This window comes from Scardinius erythrophthalmus (assembly GCF_964197995.2).
Source record: "Scardinius erythrophthalmus genome assembly, chromosome: 20".
NCBI classification, from domain to species: domain Eukaryota; kingdom Metazoa; phylum Chordata; class Actinopteri; order Cypriniformes; family Leuciscidae; genus Scardinius; species Scardinius erythrophthalmus.
Genome location: NC_138240.1, coordinates 11029696 through 11044606, shown reverse-complemented (window position 1 = coordinate 11044606; position 14911 = coordinate 11029696). Strand labels below are relative to the sequence as shown.

Genomic DNA, 14911 nt, shown 5'->3' with positions numbered 1-14911 from the left:
CTTAGAAATTTAGAATGCAAAATGACACTCTTAGGATCTGATTTAATATTTTGAGTGATGCTATAACTGAATGACTGAATTAGTGTTGGTATTTTTTAATGAAATTGGCAGTTGATTCGCATAGTTGAACAGCCCATCTGCAGAGGTTTAAACACTGAAATGGGAAAATCCGAGATGCTAAAATATCTTTGCTTTGGTGCTGTCATACTCATGAGTACACAAGAAGCAGGCAAAAAAAAAAAAAGCTGCCTACCATCACAGCCTTTAGGAAATGTAATGACCTACTAAAAAGCACATAAAAATCAACTCAAAATTCACAATGTTGTTTCATTTATGAATAGAATAATTTAGAATATATTATAAATATTCAGTATTACCCAGCTATTCTTTTAACACATCCCATGGTGCTCATGAAGCCAGCTTGCAACATTTCTCATTCTCCTCATTTCCTTTCTTTTCTATACTATAATAAAGTACAAAATAATAAAAGTGGCACTAAAAAAGCCATTTCTGTCTAAAGCAAGCATCCTCGTCTCCATCACATCCTAAAGGTCGGCATCATGCTGTTATCACCAATTAGCCAATCGAAATATCCCTACATAAGAGAACATCTCATCTTCCCACCAAAAATAGCCCGTCTGGAACATACTAAACTGATAAAATGTCACTCTCTCTCACTGCGAGCAACTTTGTTTCTCTGAGATGCTTGTTTCTCGAATGATTGTCTCCCTGAAAAGATGGATTAGAATGATATGTTCCTCAGATCTCCTTTTATAGTAATGCTATCACCCTACTTGCGTTTATGCGAGCGTGTGTGTGTGGGAAGTGAGATGCATTCGTATGTATGCATGTATTTGATTGTAAGTGTCTGGCTCTTTTGGATCCTGGAGGCCTGTTTTGTGTAACACACCTCAGCCAAATCAGTTAGTTTGACTTTAAATTGTGTGTGACGTTTCTCTTTGGTTCGGCTTGTGTGTGTGCGTGTGTGTTTGTCAGCATGTTGGAACGTGGTCTTTTGTGCAGAGACATGTTTACATTCCTCAAGCTGTGAAAGACTGGCGGCGTTGCGCCCTCTCTTTTTCTCTCTCCTTTTATATTCTTTCCCCCCCCCCCCCCCATTTCTCGCTTTTTGTGCTTGTGCGGATGGACTGCACTGAGTCACATTCACAGGCTGCCCACTCCAGCTGTCATGATGGTAACTGACAGGGAGTTCACAGAGAGAAAAGGAGAGAAAGACGGATAGATGCGAAGATAAACTGAGATTGAGTGGGCTGCGATTTGCCTCGTGCTGATTTGTAGACAGAGTAAATGACAGATTTATGTATGTGTGTGGGTGTGTGTATCTGTTATGAGGAAGTGAATGCATGGACATGCAAACACGGATATGGCTGCTGGGAAAGGGCAAAATTCAAAGTGTTCTGTTAGAGCTTGGTTGAAGGCATTTTCAAATGTGACATCGGTCACTGTTTACTCACTCACATTGTTCCCAAACTTGTATGAATCACCTTTTCTGTGAAAACAAAAGGTATTTTGAAGAATATAGTCACATGGTTCTCAGTATAATGAAAGTGAATGACTAAGGCTGTCAAGTTCTAAAATGACCACAAAAAGCACAATAAAAGTATCATATAAGTGGTTCATATGACTATATTTTAGGTCTTCTGTGAAGAACAAACTGAAATATAAAGTATTGGTGGGTTAATGAGAGAAGTATCAGTGTCTAATTAATGAATGCTTCAATAGTTTGAATCAGATTTTTTAAAGGAATCTGTTCATGAATCGGCCTGATTCGGTTCTCAAGGTCAATGACCTTGTCACAACAGTCAATTGGAGGGGAAAATTATCAGTGAATAATTGCATGAGTCATATGAGCTATTTTTATGATACTTTTATGTCATTTTATGTCATACTTTTATTGACATTTATGTCGATGCTTGAAAGCTTTAGTCCCCATTCATTGTAATATCTTGGAAAAGAAATACCAGTATATTCTTTGAAATTTCTCCTTTTGGGTTCCACGGAAGGAAAAACAGTCATATGAGTTTGGAACGATAAAAGGGTGAGTAAATAATGCCTGACCTTTTCTCTGTGAATCATTTCTTTAACAGCTCTAGAATGAAAATTTAACTTGTCTTTCTTTCTCTGTAGATGAATATAAGAATAAGGGAGTGGAGGAGGTGAAGTATATGCGTGGAGAAGAGGACAGAGTAAACGCACGCAACCAGGAGAACCTGGTGAGATACAAAACATGTTTCTCTCTCTCTCTCTCTCTCTCTCTCTCTCTCTCTCTCTCTCTCTCTCTCTCTCTCTCTCTCTCTCTCTCTCTCTCTCTCTCTCACACACACACACCTGGGAAATTCTTCCTGTGCATTGGTGTCCTTCATATTTTATTCTTTATTTGCAAAGACACTGCTTGAGGCACATATGACTGTTTTTTGCTTATACAATGAAGTGAAACTAAGCGTATGCAGCACACACTTGTGCCGACATGTTTGGAATGTGGGTGAGGGAAATTCTGACACTTCTGACAATTCTTTTCCTCTTTGTCATAGACGCTCACATTACCAGACAAAATTTCATATTCTTGAGTTCTTACATGCATTGTTTCCTATACTCACACTTATTCAAACATTGGTAGCACTTTATTTTACAGTCCTGTTCCCCATGTACATACTTAATTCGTATATTAAAGTTATAACAATAACTGGGTAATAGCTTAACTAGGTACTAACCCTGAACCTACCCCTAAATCTTACCTTAGCCCATGTAGTTACCTTATATTACCCAGTACTTTCTTAGGCAAGAACACGTAAGTGCACGTACTGTAAAATAAAGTGCAACCCAAATATTCTCACACATCTGAACTGATTCTTTACCTAATGAGAACGCTTTTATATTAATCATTTATTTTACTGACTGTTTTCTAATGTAAAACTCTATACACTCGCATATTTTTTTCCCCCACTGACATAAATAATGTCAAGGTTTCTTGTATATGACTACTTTCTGCTTTCTCTTTACTACTAGCTACTTTACTTACAAGACTTAATGTAAATTACCTCAGTTATGATTGGCTAAACTTTTCACCTGTTAAATGAGAAATAATGTCACTGCCAAGTTGTTAAATACTGACCTTGGTATGCAAATGTGAGTCATCATATGTTAATGTAAATGCAAATGTGCTCACTTGGGGTGTAAAATGAATCATTGCTTTTTCATTTCTCATCCAAAATATAGTTCTCAACCTACACATTTTTGCATGTACAGTACAATGTTGATCATCCTTCTAGTTATATTTGTGTCTTCATGTTTTTTTTTATATAATTATATAATATACCAAAACAAAGAAATAAAACTCGAAATGTGACCAGATTTCAGATCATAATAAAATAGTTGTCATAATTCTACCCTTAATGCTTATAGTTTAATTTTATAACCTAGATAAGAAGTTAAGAATTATGTGTTTTTGCATCTTAGTTTCCATAAATGGTCTGGTTGTATTGTGAACGAGGATGGCTACATAGTAGGGGTGTAACAATACCCTCATGTCACGATTTGATACATATCATGATACTGAACTCACGATACAATATTATTGCGATACTCTAAGACATATGATAAAAGGTTAACAAAAAGTGTACTATTGATTAAAATGCTAAATTTAATATTACATTGTTGGTGTAAATGAATAGGCCTGAACTTGGTGCTGATAACCCAGTGCACAGGATAATGGTGACACCAGAATAAAAATTCTGAAGCTGAAAATACAATTATGTTTGACAAATATGCTTGCACTCACAAACTAGATATATTAAAATAATGTAGGCCACTTTTTACGGGTATCATAAGACATGGCATTTTCAGTACCCACAAATATTCCCCCATTGCATTATTATACATTATATACAACATATAAAGTAGTTTAATGTAGTACTGACACTAAAACTCTGATACATAGAATTATTTTTCTCACACAGTAATAATTTTTATTTTGGGTGAACTACACACAATACATATTGTTGCATTTTTTTGTATTGTGATATATTGTGACACGATACATTGTTACTCCTCTACTACATAGTACACAGAAGAATTTTATTTCAAATAGAACATGTCCTATTTTTCATTGATATAAACTGGCCAGCTTAATGAAGCTGTGCATGCAGAGCAGGTGTTCGGATGCCCGTGTCCTGAAATGGAGACGCTGCCCTCTTCCTCGCTGTCTCTCAGCAGGGCAGCATTCTCATTAGCAGTGGCCAGAGTAAGGTCACTCCCCAGGGCCTCTCTATCATGCTGTTTTTCCAGACAGAGAAGCTGGTTCTGGCCCGCGTCCAGGAGCCGACAGGGCCTCCGCACAGGAGGGCCACCAGAGACAGTCGGCAGAGGCTGAATTTGGCTTTGTTGTGAATAGTAGTAAGTGAAAACGTGTTGTTTTCCGGGTGTGTTTGCAGGAGAAGAGCTCGGCGCTGCACAGGACCAAACAGCACAAAGAGGTGCCTGGGCCCAGCGCCAACAAGACGAAGTGAGTGGGTTTATACATGTCTTGCTGTTTACGGTGTGCGTGTGTTTCTGTTTGCTTTGTGTGTGTGGGTGTGGGCATTAGAGTTCTTGCTCTGTTAAACGTGCCAAAAGTCTGTAAATTGCGTGTGGTTTGTTTTGCTTTGTGGCTTGTCTTATCCCCTCTGGATCTCATTTGCATGTTCTGTTTGAGCATGATGTGCCATATGTTTCACAACTTATTGTTTGTAAACATGATGTGTTCATTGCCGTCGGATGTAACTGTCGATTTAAAAAGTGCTTTATTGGCATAATTATTTCTAGTGAAATTGGATTTCCAAAGAATCAGTAACAATAACAAAATTGTGATGTAATATAATAAAGAATAAATGAAAATAGGCTAACACTTTACAATTACTTTCTTTATGAACTGTCATTTAAAGGTGCAGTACGTGACTTCTGAGAAATGCTGTTGATATTTGCAAACAATCCAAACAAACACACCTAGGGCTGGGAAGCTGACAATATCGCATTAATTATCGCGGACGTATCTTACTTCTGATTGGCAACAAGTGTGTTGTTGTGCTCGGTCTGATCCACTTTCAACAGGTTTTCTCAGAAAACACTTACTGCACCTTTAAAGGAATAGGTCAACCATAGATGAACATTTTGTCATTTATTCAGCCTCATGCAGTTTCAAACTAGGGGTGTTGCAATACACTTGGATTTATGATAACCATGATATGTAAAACATGAAAGTTTTCTCATTTTAATGTTTTTTTATATGACAGTGCTGCACATTTTGCACTCAAATTAATTCCAGGCATCACTGCGCACTTCAGCCCAAAACGCAGCTATAATCAGGAAAAAAAGGAAATGTATACAATAAAGTTAGGGATGAATTTGACGGATAGCATTATTCATTTATTTGAGATTTTTGTCATTTTTGGAACTAAACTGCCCCAGTCCTCATTTCCATGTGTTTGTATGGAAAACTGCAAATGAAAATATCTTTGTTCTTTATAAAAAACCTCTTTATTGAACATTATATAGTTTTTAACTGAGCAGTAGTTAGTTAAAATATAAGTTTCAATGTTTAAAATGATAACTCTTTAAGTGTAAATGAATTTATGATCGGTTAATCATTATTTTATTTGTTTATGACTTTAATTTCCACTGGGCTTTGATGGACATTACAAACACATTACACAGAAAACTAATACTTATGGTGTTCACAACATCTAGATGGAAATAAATTGTGTTTAGAGCATGTTCATTAAGAACGAACAGTTCATTATTGTTTTATGTGTGTCGAGTAATGGTCAGTTAATGTGTGTGTGTGTGTGTGTGTGTGTGTGTGTGTGTGTGTGTGTGTGTGTGTGTGTGTGTGTGTGTGTGTGTGTGTGTGTGTGTGTGTGTGTGTGTGTGTGTGTGTGTGTGTGTGTGTGTGTGTGTGTGTGTGTGTGTGTGTGTATAAAGGCAAGGGTTTATGGTCCCCGCTGTAATGCGTCTATAAAAATTATTCCTGCCCAGCCACTCTGGATCCTATGAGAGCTGGTAGCTGTGTGCGTGTGTGTGAGAGTTTGTTCTTTATGCTTGTAATGGAAAATTCGAGTGTATTTGTTGCTTCCCTTCTTCTACCCCCACTAACTTCCTCTCCATCTCTCTCTCTCTCTCTCTCTCTCTCTCTCTCTCTCTCTCTCTCTCTCTCTCTCTCTCTCTCTCTCTCTCTCTCTCTCTCTCTCTCTCTCTCTCTCTCTCTCTCTCTCTCTCTCTCTCTCTCTCTCTCTCTCTCAGCATACATACATCAGAGAGCCAGCAGGAGTTCTTCAAAATGCTGGATGAGAAGATTGAGAAGGTGAGGGCGGGAGGAAAAAACGAGGCACAGAAGTAAAGGAGGGAGCAGATGGGTTGGAGATTTTAAAGGGACAGTGTACATGAAGCCGTTCTTCTATGGACTGCTCGTTTATCTAGATTGTGACATTTAAAAGATTGTCTTGTCATTTCGCCATATGCATCGCCTGTCTGGAACTTCCTGTAACCTCTGGAGATAAAATGATATATTTATGGCCCTGCTTTTTTCCATTACTTCCTCCTGTCTCTCCCTCTCTTATCTATCTTTGTGTCTCTCTTGAGGCCTGAGATCAATTGGTCTAAAATGGATTAAATCTAAATATTTTAGATTTTTGTTTTAAATGAGTTGAAACAAGGTTACATAAAGGCTGTAGGGCTTACACTGTTTTTCGAACCATTTAGGACCAAATGTCCGTACTGTCATTTAAGTGATTTTATATATATATATATATAGATAGATAGATAGATAGATAGATAGATAGATAGATAGATAGATAGATAGATAGATAGATAGATAGATAGATAGATAGATAGATAGATAGATAGATAGATAGATAGATAGATAGATAGATAGAATGTATATGTAACAGTGTGCGAACAGAGACCTCATCCAATATACTGTGCTATGTAAAACATAGACGCTAATATTTTCATGATATTTATGGTTTTCCATTTGGAACTTTATCACCTTGCACTATAATATCCAATGCTTTCACAATCAGTCTCTCTTTGTCCATGTTTGATGAAGTGTTGCTCATCGCACTTGCTAGTTAGTACAACTCGAATTCACTTGTAGAGTTTTTAGTTTAGGTTATTTTCTTTATCTGTCTCTCTCTCTCTCTCTCTCTCTCTCCATATTCTCCAGGGGCGGGACTACAGCTCTGAGGAGGAAGACGATGTGACATAGCAGAGCGGTGCCAGATCTTGCCAGAGATGGAAATGGAGAGAGAGTGTGAACTCAAAAATCAGTGTTTCCTATGTCTGTAACACTGTCGATCTGAGAGCGAGTGTGCGTGCGAGTGCGTGAGAGAGTGTGCTTGTGAGAGCGAAAATACGCAGGACTTTTCCTCATAGGCTGTTTGCACCCTTGACCTCTTCTCCTCTCTTGGGGTTGCCTTGCTTCGAGATCTAGATGGTTCTGGGTGAAGAAAGAACAGCTTGATTGATGTATTATCAACATAGACTCACTCTGATGTGAAATGAGGACCCCCCCCCCCCATCCTTTCCACTCTTGTCCTCCTACGGCCAGCATTGAAATGGCCCCTTCCTCCGCCTGGCTGTGACGGAGCCATCTGAGAAAGAGAGAGATTATGTCGGGGAAAGCGAGATGCTCCTCCCAGTCCTTGTTTTAAGTGGCAAGAACGGACATAATGGAGAAACGGGAAGAGAGCTTACGAACATCGTCTGGAGATAGTGTGGAGTGAATGTAAAGATGGAGGGTTGCAGGTTTTTTGGGGGGAGAGGGTTTGAACAAGAGAGATATTTTATTAAGAGCGACTATATGACCGAACTGTCTGATTATTTTGATAAGAGCGATGTGGCAAGTTTTAGAACATTTGATCTGAACTCCTGCCTTTTGAAGGACTTTTTTTAATTTGTCGACTGTTCCATAAATGTGTTGTTTTTTTTAATTATTGCATAGATCAAACCTCCTCAAGTTTGTGCTATGAAGGTCAGGGCTGTGCAGTGACCCCATAACACACTCGCTTGCGCACACACCCATACATAGAGAAAGACTTAAAGCTAAAATAATCACCACACCCTCTCACCCTTTCCACATACACTTCTCAATTTGTATATCCTGCTATTATTTGTAAAATTCTCACAAAATGGACGGAAATAGTCACACTAGTTACCAGCAGTTACCCTCACACATATCCAAATATATCCATTACAGCCACTCGTAAACAGGCAGCATTTAACTTAAAGATCTGAATTGACTTTTTATGCTGTCCCATGAAAGAACTGGGGTTGTCCTTTTTTTAAGTGTGTGTGTGTGTGTGTGTGTGTGTGTGTGTGTGTGTGTGTGTGTGTGTGTGTGTGTGTGTGTGTGTGTGTGTTTTAAAGCCTGTGTTTGTGTTAATCTGTGTCAGAGAGCCAGGTCTGACTGTGTTAATCGTTGTCAAACGGATGAAATGTTTGTTGTAGACCTGTGTATGTTTAGCTACAGTGTTTACCTCTGTTCCTCACCCTGCCTTTCTCACTCAATAGTATTTATTTAGTCGTGTTGGCAAAAATGCATCTGGTTGTCAGCCTGTACACTTACAATTCATGGAGACCACCAAACCAGTATGAGGTGAGGTGGGGTGGGGTCACTTTAAGTACACAGCGTTGGCCAAGCATCTGTCATTATAATTACTGGATTGAATCCTTTTTTATTTTCAATATGTTTTCTTTTTCTATTAAAATATAAGACACAGGAGCTATGGTTTCTATTTGTGTGCTGTCTCACCGATTAATTGGTTGCTTGGTTGGTGTGTGTGTGGGTACGTACTGCTTTGCTGACGACATTAATCCATTCTAGCGTCATATTTCCTGATGGTGGTCTGACTCATAACGTTAAAAATACTTATCGGTTTCTGGGGTTGAATTTCAAATGCAAAAATGTGCAGATTGCATTTCCACCATGAGTTAAAATAATACACTTTACAAATATTTAACAATAAAATTGCTGTGCAACGTCACGTCTTGTCGGAGAATCCTCACACAAGACAGAGCTGTTGACGAACCAACTCGAAGCATTTATGCATTTTGTTTTCATTCACTTGTTGTGTTTTGCCTCCACCTGGAGGTTGAAGAGCGGAACTTTTTTTGTATTGATTGAGCATCATGATTTTAGGCTGATTTTTATTTTATTTTTTATCATAGTGAATATTTTAGATGCTGTGATTGGTCACCATTTCATTAAATGTTTTTGTTCAGTACTTATAATAATGTTTGCCTTTACTAGTACTTTTCAGTGCTTAATTGTGACTAATTAATTACGCACAAATATTCCCACTCTCTATATTATGTAATGAAAACATGCACAATATTTTAGAATGCAATATTTAAATGTATCTTTAGATTATTTTTATATATATATATATATATATATATATATATATACACATACATATATACATATATATATACATTTTATTTACAGTATTACAGTATTCTGACTAGCAACGGGATCCCAAAAAGCAGTAAAAATGGTAGATAACAGCCAATAATTGGTGAACAAGGCTTATAAATTATATATATATAAGCCCTTATAATTTATAAGCCTTGTGATGGACAGTGATGGACATACATATATACACTCACCTAAAGGATTATTAGGAACACCTGTTCAATTTCTCATTAATGCAATTATCTAATCAACCAATCACATGGCAGTTGCTTCAATGCATTTAGGGGTGTGGTCCTGGTCAAGACAATCTCCTGAACTCCAAACTGAATGTCAGAATGGGAAAGAAAGGTGATTTAAGCAATTTTGAGCCTGGCATGGTTGTTGGTGCCAGACGGGCCGGTCTGAGTATTTCACAATCTGCTCAGTTACTGGGATTTTCACGCACAACCATTTCTAGGGTTTACAAAGAATGGTGTGAAATGGGAAAAACATCCAGTATGCGGCAGTCCTGTGGGCGAAAATGCCTTGTTGATGCTAGAGGTCAGAGGAGAATGGACCGACTGATTCAAGCTGATAGAAGAGCAACTTTGACTGAAATAACCACTCGTTACAACCAAGGTATGCAGCAAAGCATTTGTGAAGCCACAACACGCACAACCTTGAGGCGGATGGGCTACAACAGCAGAAAACCCCACCGGGTACCACTCATCTCCACTACAAATAGGAAAAAGAGGCTACAATTTGCACGAGCTCACTGGAAACTTTCCAGACAGGGCTCACTTTCCAGACAGTTGAAGACTGGAAAAATGTTGCCTGGTCTGATGAGCCTCGATTTCTGTTGAGACATTCAGATGGTAGAGTCAGAATCTGGCGTAAACAGAATGAGAACATGGATCCATCATGCCTTGTTACCACTGTGCAGGCTGGTGGTGGTGGTGTAATGGTGTGGGGGATGTTTTCTTGGCACACTTTAGGCCCCTTAGTGCCAATTGGGCATCATTTAAATGCCACGGCCTACCTGAGCATTGTTTCTGACCATGTCCATCCCTTTATGACCACCATGTACCCATCCTCTGATGGCTACTTCCAGCAGGATAATGCACCATGTCACAAAGCTCGAATCATTTCAAATTGGTTTCTTGAACATGACAATGAGTTCACTGTACTAAAATGGCCCCCACAGTCACCAGATCTCAACCCAATAGAGCATCTTTGGGATGTGGTGGAACAACTTTCCATTACCAACACCATCTTCCAGCAGAAGGACAGTCTGAAGACAACCTGGATGCACCCTCGGTCAAAACACTGGCACCTTATTGATTACATCATAGTGCGCCAGCGTGACCTAAAAGATGTCCTTCACACCAGGGTAATGCCCAGCGCAGAATGTCACACAGACCACCGCCTTGTCCGCTGCAAAATTAGATTTCACTTTAAGCCCAAACCAAGGATAGGTGGCGCCCCGAGGAAGAAGCTCAATGTCTGCAGCCTTCAGTCCGCCGCAGTCAGAGCAGTTTTTCAGGAGAGCCTACGGTCTGGGCTAGAGGAACCCATCTGCCTAGCCGACTCGCCTACTTCCCCAGAAGTGCTGTGGCACCGCATCAAAACTGTTGTTCTGCAAACATCTAAAGATACCCTCGGATTCTCCATGAAGCAAAACAGGGACTGGTTTGATGAGAACAACTTAGAAGTCCAGGAGCTGCTGTCAAAGAAAAGATCAGCACACAAGGCCCACCTGGCCCAACCGTCCTGCCCACATAAAAAATCAGCCTTCCGTCTGGAATGCAGTACCCTCTAGCGTAAGCTGCGAGAGATTCAGAACGAGTGGTGGACCAACCTCGCAGTAAAAACTCAGCTTTGCGCTGATAATAGTGACTATAGGGGTTTCTACGAAGCTCTAAAAGCAGCATATGGTCCCTCGTACCAAATCCTGAGCCCCCTGCGGAGTGCAGATGGGAAAAAACTGCTCTCCGAAAAGGACTCTATTCTGAAGCGCTGGTCTGAACACTTTTACACCCTTTTCAATGCTAGCCGCTCAGTCCAAGAACCAGCGATTGACCGCATCCCACAACAACCAGTGAAAACTGAATTGGATGTGGCACCAACACTAAAAGAGACTGAGGAAGCCATTAACCCTCTGGGGTCCTTCGGGTCCAAATGGACCCGAAGCGTTTAAATAAAAAAATGTTAAAAATCATAGCTTCATCGGAATGGTCCGAGATTTGGTGACTTTGTTGGTACTTGGTATATGAACACCCCAAAAAATTGGGGACAGGATTTGAATAGTCTAAGTGGTTGTAAAAAAAATAGTCACACTCAGGAGCTTCGGGTCCAAATGGACCCGCCATAGGAATTGAATGGGAAATTGGCAAAAATGTGAAAATGCAGAGTTTTTTTGTGCGTACAATCTACAAATCAGCCACGATCCAGAAAAAAAGCACACAACAGTGAAGGGGTTAATCTATAAAACATCAAGAGTGCAAAACAGACACATCCACACACACACACACACACACACAAACACACTTTTATACACATACACACTAATAAATTCAGATTAAAAAAATCTGTTTTGAATTTTTAAAAATCACAGCTTCATCGGAATGTTCCGAAACTTGGTGACTTTTATGGTATTAGGTATGTGAACACACAATAAATATTTGGGTCATGATCCAAGCATGTCACACTTCTGCTCTTTGGTCAAAAATGACCCCCATAGGAAATGAATGGGAAATTGTCAAAAATATGAAAACACAGAATTTTTTTGTGCATACAAGCTACAAATCAGCCAGGATGCAGAAAAAAAAGGACTCAACAGTGAAGGGGTGAATCTCTAAAACATCAAGAGTGCAAAAAAAAAACACACACACACACACACATTTTTTTAAATAAAAATAAAATAAAAAATATGTATATAAAAAATGTCTATTATATTCAATGGGAAAAAATGGGTCATAATTATTGTATAAATATTAATTAAAATCAAAAAATTATCTCAAAACACCAAAAAAGAAAAGAAAAAATATTATAAAAAACAAGTAAAAAAAAAAAATATATGATTTTTTTTTTTTATATATTAATCCCGCCCTCCGGGTCCATTTGGACCCGAAGGTCCTGAGTGTGACTGTTAAACGAAGGACCCCAGAGGGTTAAACAGCTAAAGAGTGGAAAAGCTGCAGGAGTTGATGCCATCCCTCCTGATGTATGGAAGAGCGGAGGCCCAACATTACACACCAAACTCCATGAATTTTTCGTCTGCTGCTGGGAGCAGGGAAAACTCCCTCAAGACCTCCGTGATGCAGTCATCATTACTCTGTACAAGAACAAAGGGGAGAAGTCAGACTGTTCTAATTATCGAGGCATAACACTTCTGTCCGTCGCTGGCAAAATCCTCGCAAGAGTTCTGCAGAATCGACTGGTACCCGTGATAGTAGAGGATCACCTTCCAGAGACACAGTGTGGCTTCAGAGCCAACCGGGGAACCACAGACATGGTGTTTGTCTTGAGACAGATTCAGGAGAAGTGCCGGGAACAAAACAAAGCGCTGTACGTCACCTTTGTGGATCTGACAAAAGCATTTGATACCGTGAGCAGGCAGGGACTTTGGAAAATTCTGGAAAAGCTAGGCTGCCCACCGAAGTTCCTCACCATGATCATCCAGCTTCATGAAGACCAGCTTGGACAAGTCAGACACGGCAACGTCCTTTCGCAGCCCTTCCCTATTGCAAACGGTGTAAAACAGGGCTGTGTTCTTGCTCCTACTCTGTTCACCATTTTGTTCAGCATGATGCTCCAGCAGATCACAGAGGACCTTGACGACGTTGATGGCGTATACATCCGTTTTCGTCTCGATGGGAACGTGTTCAACCTGAGGCGTCTGCAGGCCCGCACAAAGACCATGGAGCTACTGATCCGGGAGCTGCTGTTTGCTGATGATGCCGCCCTCCTTGCTCACACAGAGACAGCTATGCAGCGAATCACGCCTTGTTTCGCAAAAACTGCTCAGATCTTCGGCCTTGAAGTCAGCTTGAAGAAGACGGAAGTTCTGCATCAGCCCGCACCACAAAAAGAGTACCATCCACCAAGTATCTCGATCGAACAAACAGAACTGAAGGCTGTCCACCATTTCAGCTACTTGGGGTGCGTGATCGCGTCTGACGCCAAGATCGACAAAGAAATCGACAACAGGCTGGCCAAGGCAAATAGAGCATTCAGCAGATTATACGGACGCGTCTGGAACAACAACAACCTCAAAAAAGACACGAAGGTCAGTGTGTACAAAGCTGTCGTGCTGACCACTCTCCTGTATGGCGCTGAGTCATGGGTCACGTACCGCCATCACCTGAGACTCCTCGAGCGCTTTCATCAGCGCTGCCTCCGCACTATCCTCAACATTTGTTGGAATGACTTTGTTGCCAACACTGAAGTCCTCGAGTCAGCGGAGGTCACTAGCATTGAGGCTATGGTACTCAAGGTACAACTTCGCTGGGCAGGGCATGTCTCCCGGATGGAGAACCATCGCTTACCTAAGATCGTGCTGTATGGGGAATTGTCCTCTGGCTACCGTAACATCGGGGCACCAAGAAAGCGGTACAAAGACTTGCTGAAGAAGTCCCTCACTGCTTGCCGCATCGATCACCGTCAGTGGGCAACACAAGCAGCTGATCGCGACTCCTGGCGGCGCACAGTCCATCAGGCCACCTCCCTCTTTGAAGATGCTCGCAGGGCCAGTATGGAGGACAAAAGGAGAAGAAGAAAAAAACGTGTCCCCTCAGCACCCATCCTGGACCAGACCTTTACCTGCAGCAGTTGTGGCAGGACCTGCCTGTCCCGCATAGGCCTCGTCAGCCACCAGCGTGCCTGTAGAAAACTTGGATTTCCTTCCCAAATCTTCGTTCACGAAGCCAAGCCATGATGAAATCTCATGTACACTGTCCGTCTATATTTTCAACATTGTCACACATTATACACGCATGACCTGTGGTTATTTCATCTCGGCCTTCTTGTACAGCTCTAACCGTATCTTCAGAGAAGAGGAAAACCATACGGTCAGGAATATGGGCAAAAATGGGCAAAGAATATTCTTTCCACTGTGAGGTAAAACCCAATAAATCCCTTCTCATGTGAATGCTAACTCATTAGAGAACAACATGTTCTGGAAGTTTGGCCGTATTCTCTCTCTCACGTGGTGTGCTGGTGTGACACAATGTGAGTTTTAGAGTGTTAGTAAGCTAGTACTGGTGATTTTGTTATTCTCTAGAGGACAGCGGTGAGGGGAATGGAGCACAGAGGGCTTCACGATGGTTAGTTTTTGAAGTGGATCTGAATGATAATTTTGTAAGGTTAATGTGTGAGAGTGTGTATGTGTGTGTCTGAGCTCCATCTGGTGTGTGTAGGAGAAGTGGAAGAAAGGAAGATATGACATTGAGAGAGTTGGGTTTAGCC

At 40.5% G+C, this 14911-nt stretch overlaps 1 protein-coding gene across 1 annotated transcript in view; it reads left to right on the top strand.

Annotated features, from left to right (window-relative positions):
• Positions 1–8770, top strand: part of LOC308680184 (uncharacterized protein C1orf21 homolog) — a 32555-nt gene extending 23785 nt beyond the window's left edge. The window contains exons 3-6 of the mRNA XM_081348169.1: positions 2149–2234; positions 4452–4522; positions 6295–6355; positions 7217–8770. Coding sequence (XP_081204295.1) covers positions 2149–2234; positions 4452–4522; positions 6295–6355; positions 7217–7258 — 260 coding nt within the window. The 3' untranslated portion in view covers positions 7259–8770. The remainder of the gene's footprint in view (positions 1–2148; positions 2235–4451; positions 4523–6294; positions 6356–7216) is intronic.
• Positions 8771–14911: the final 6141 nt, after the last annotated feature.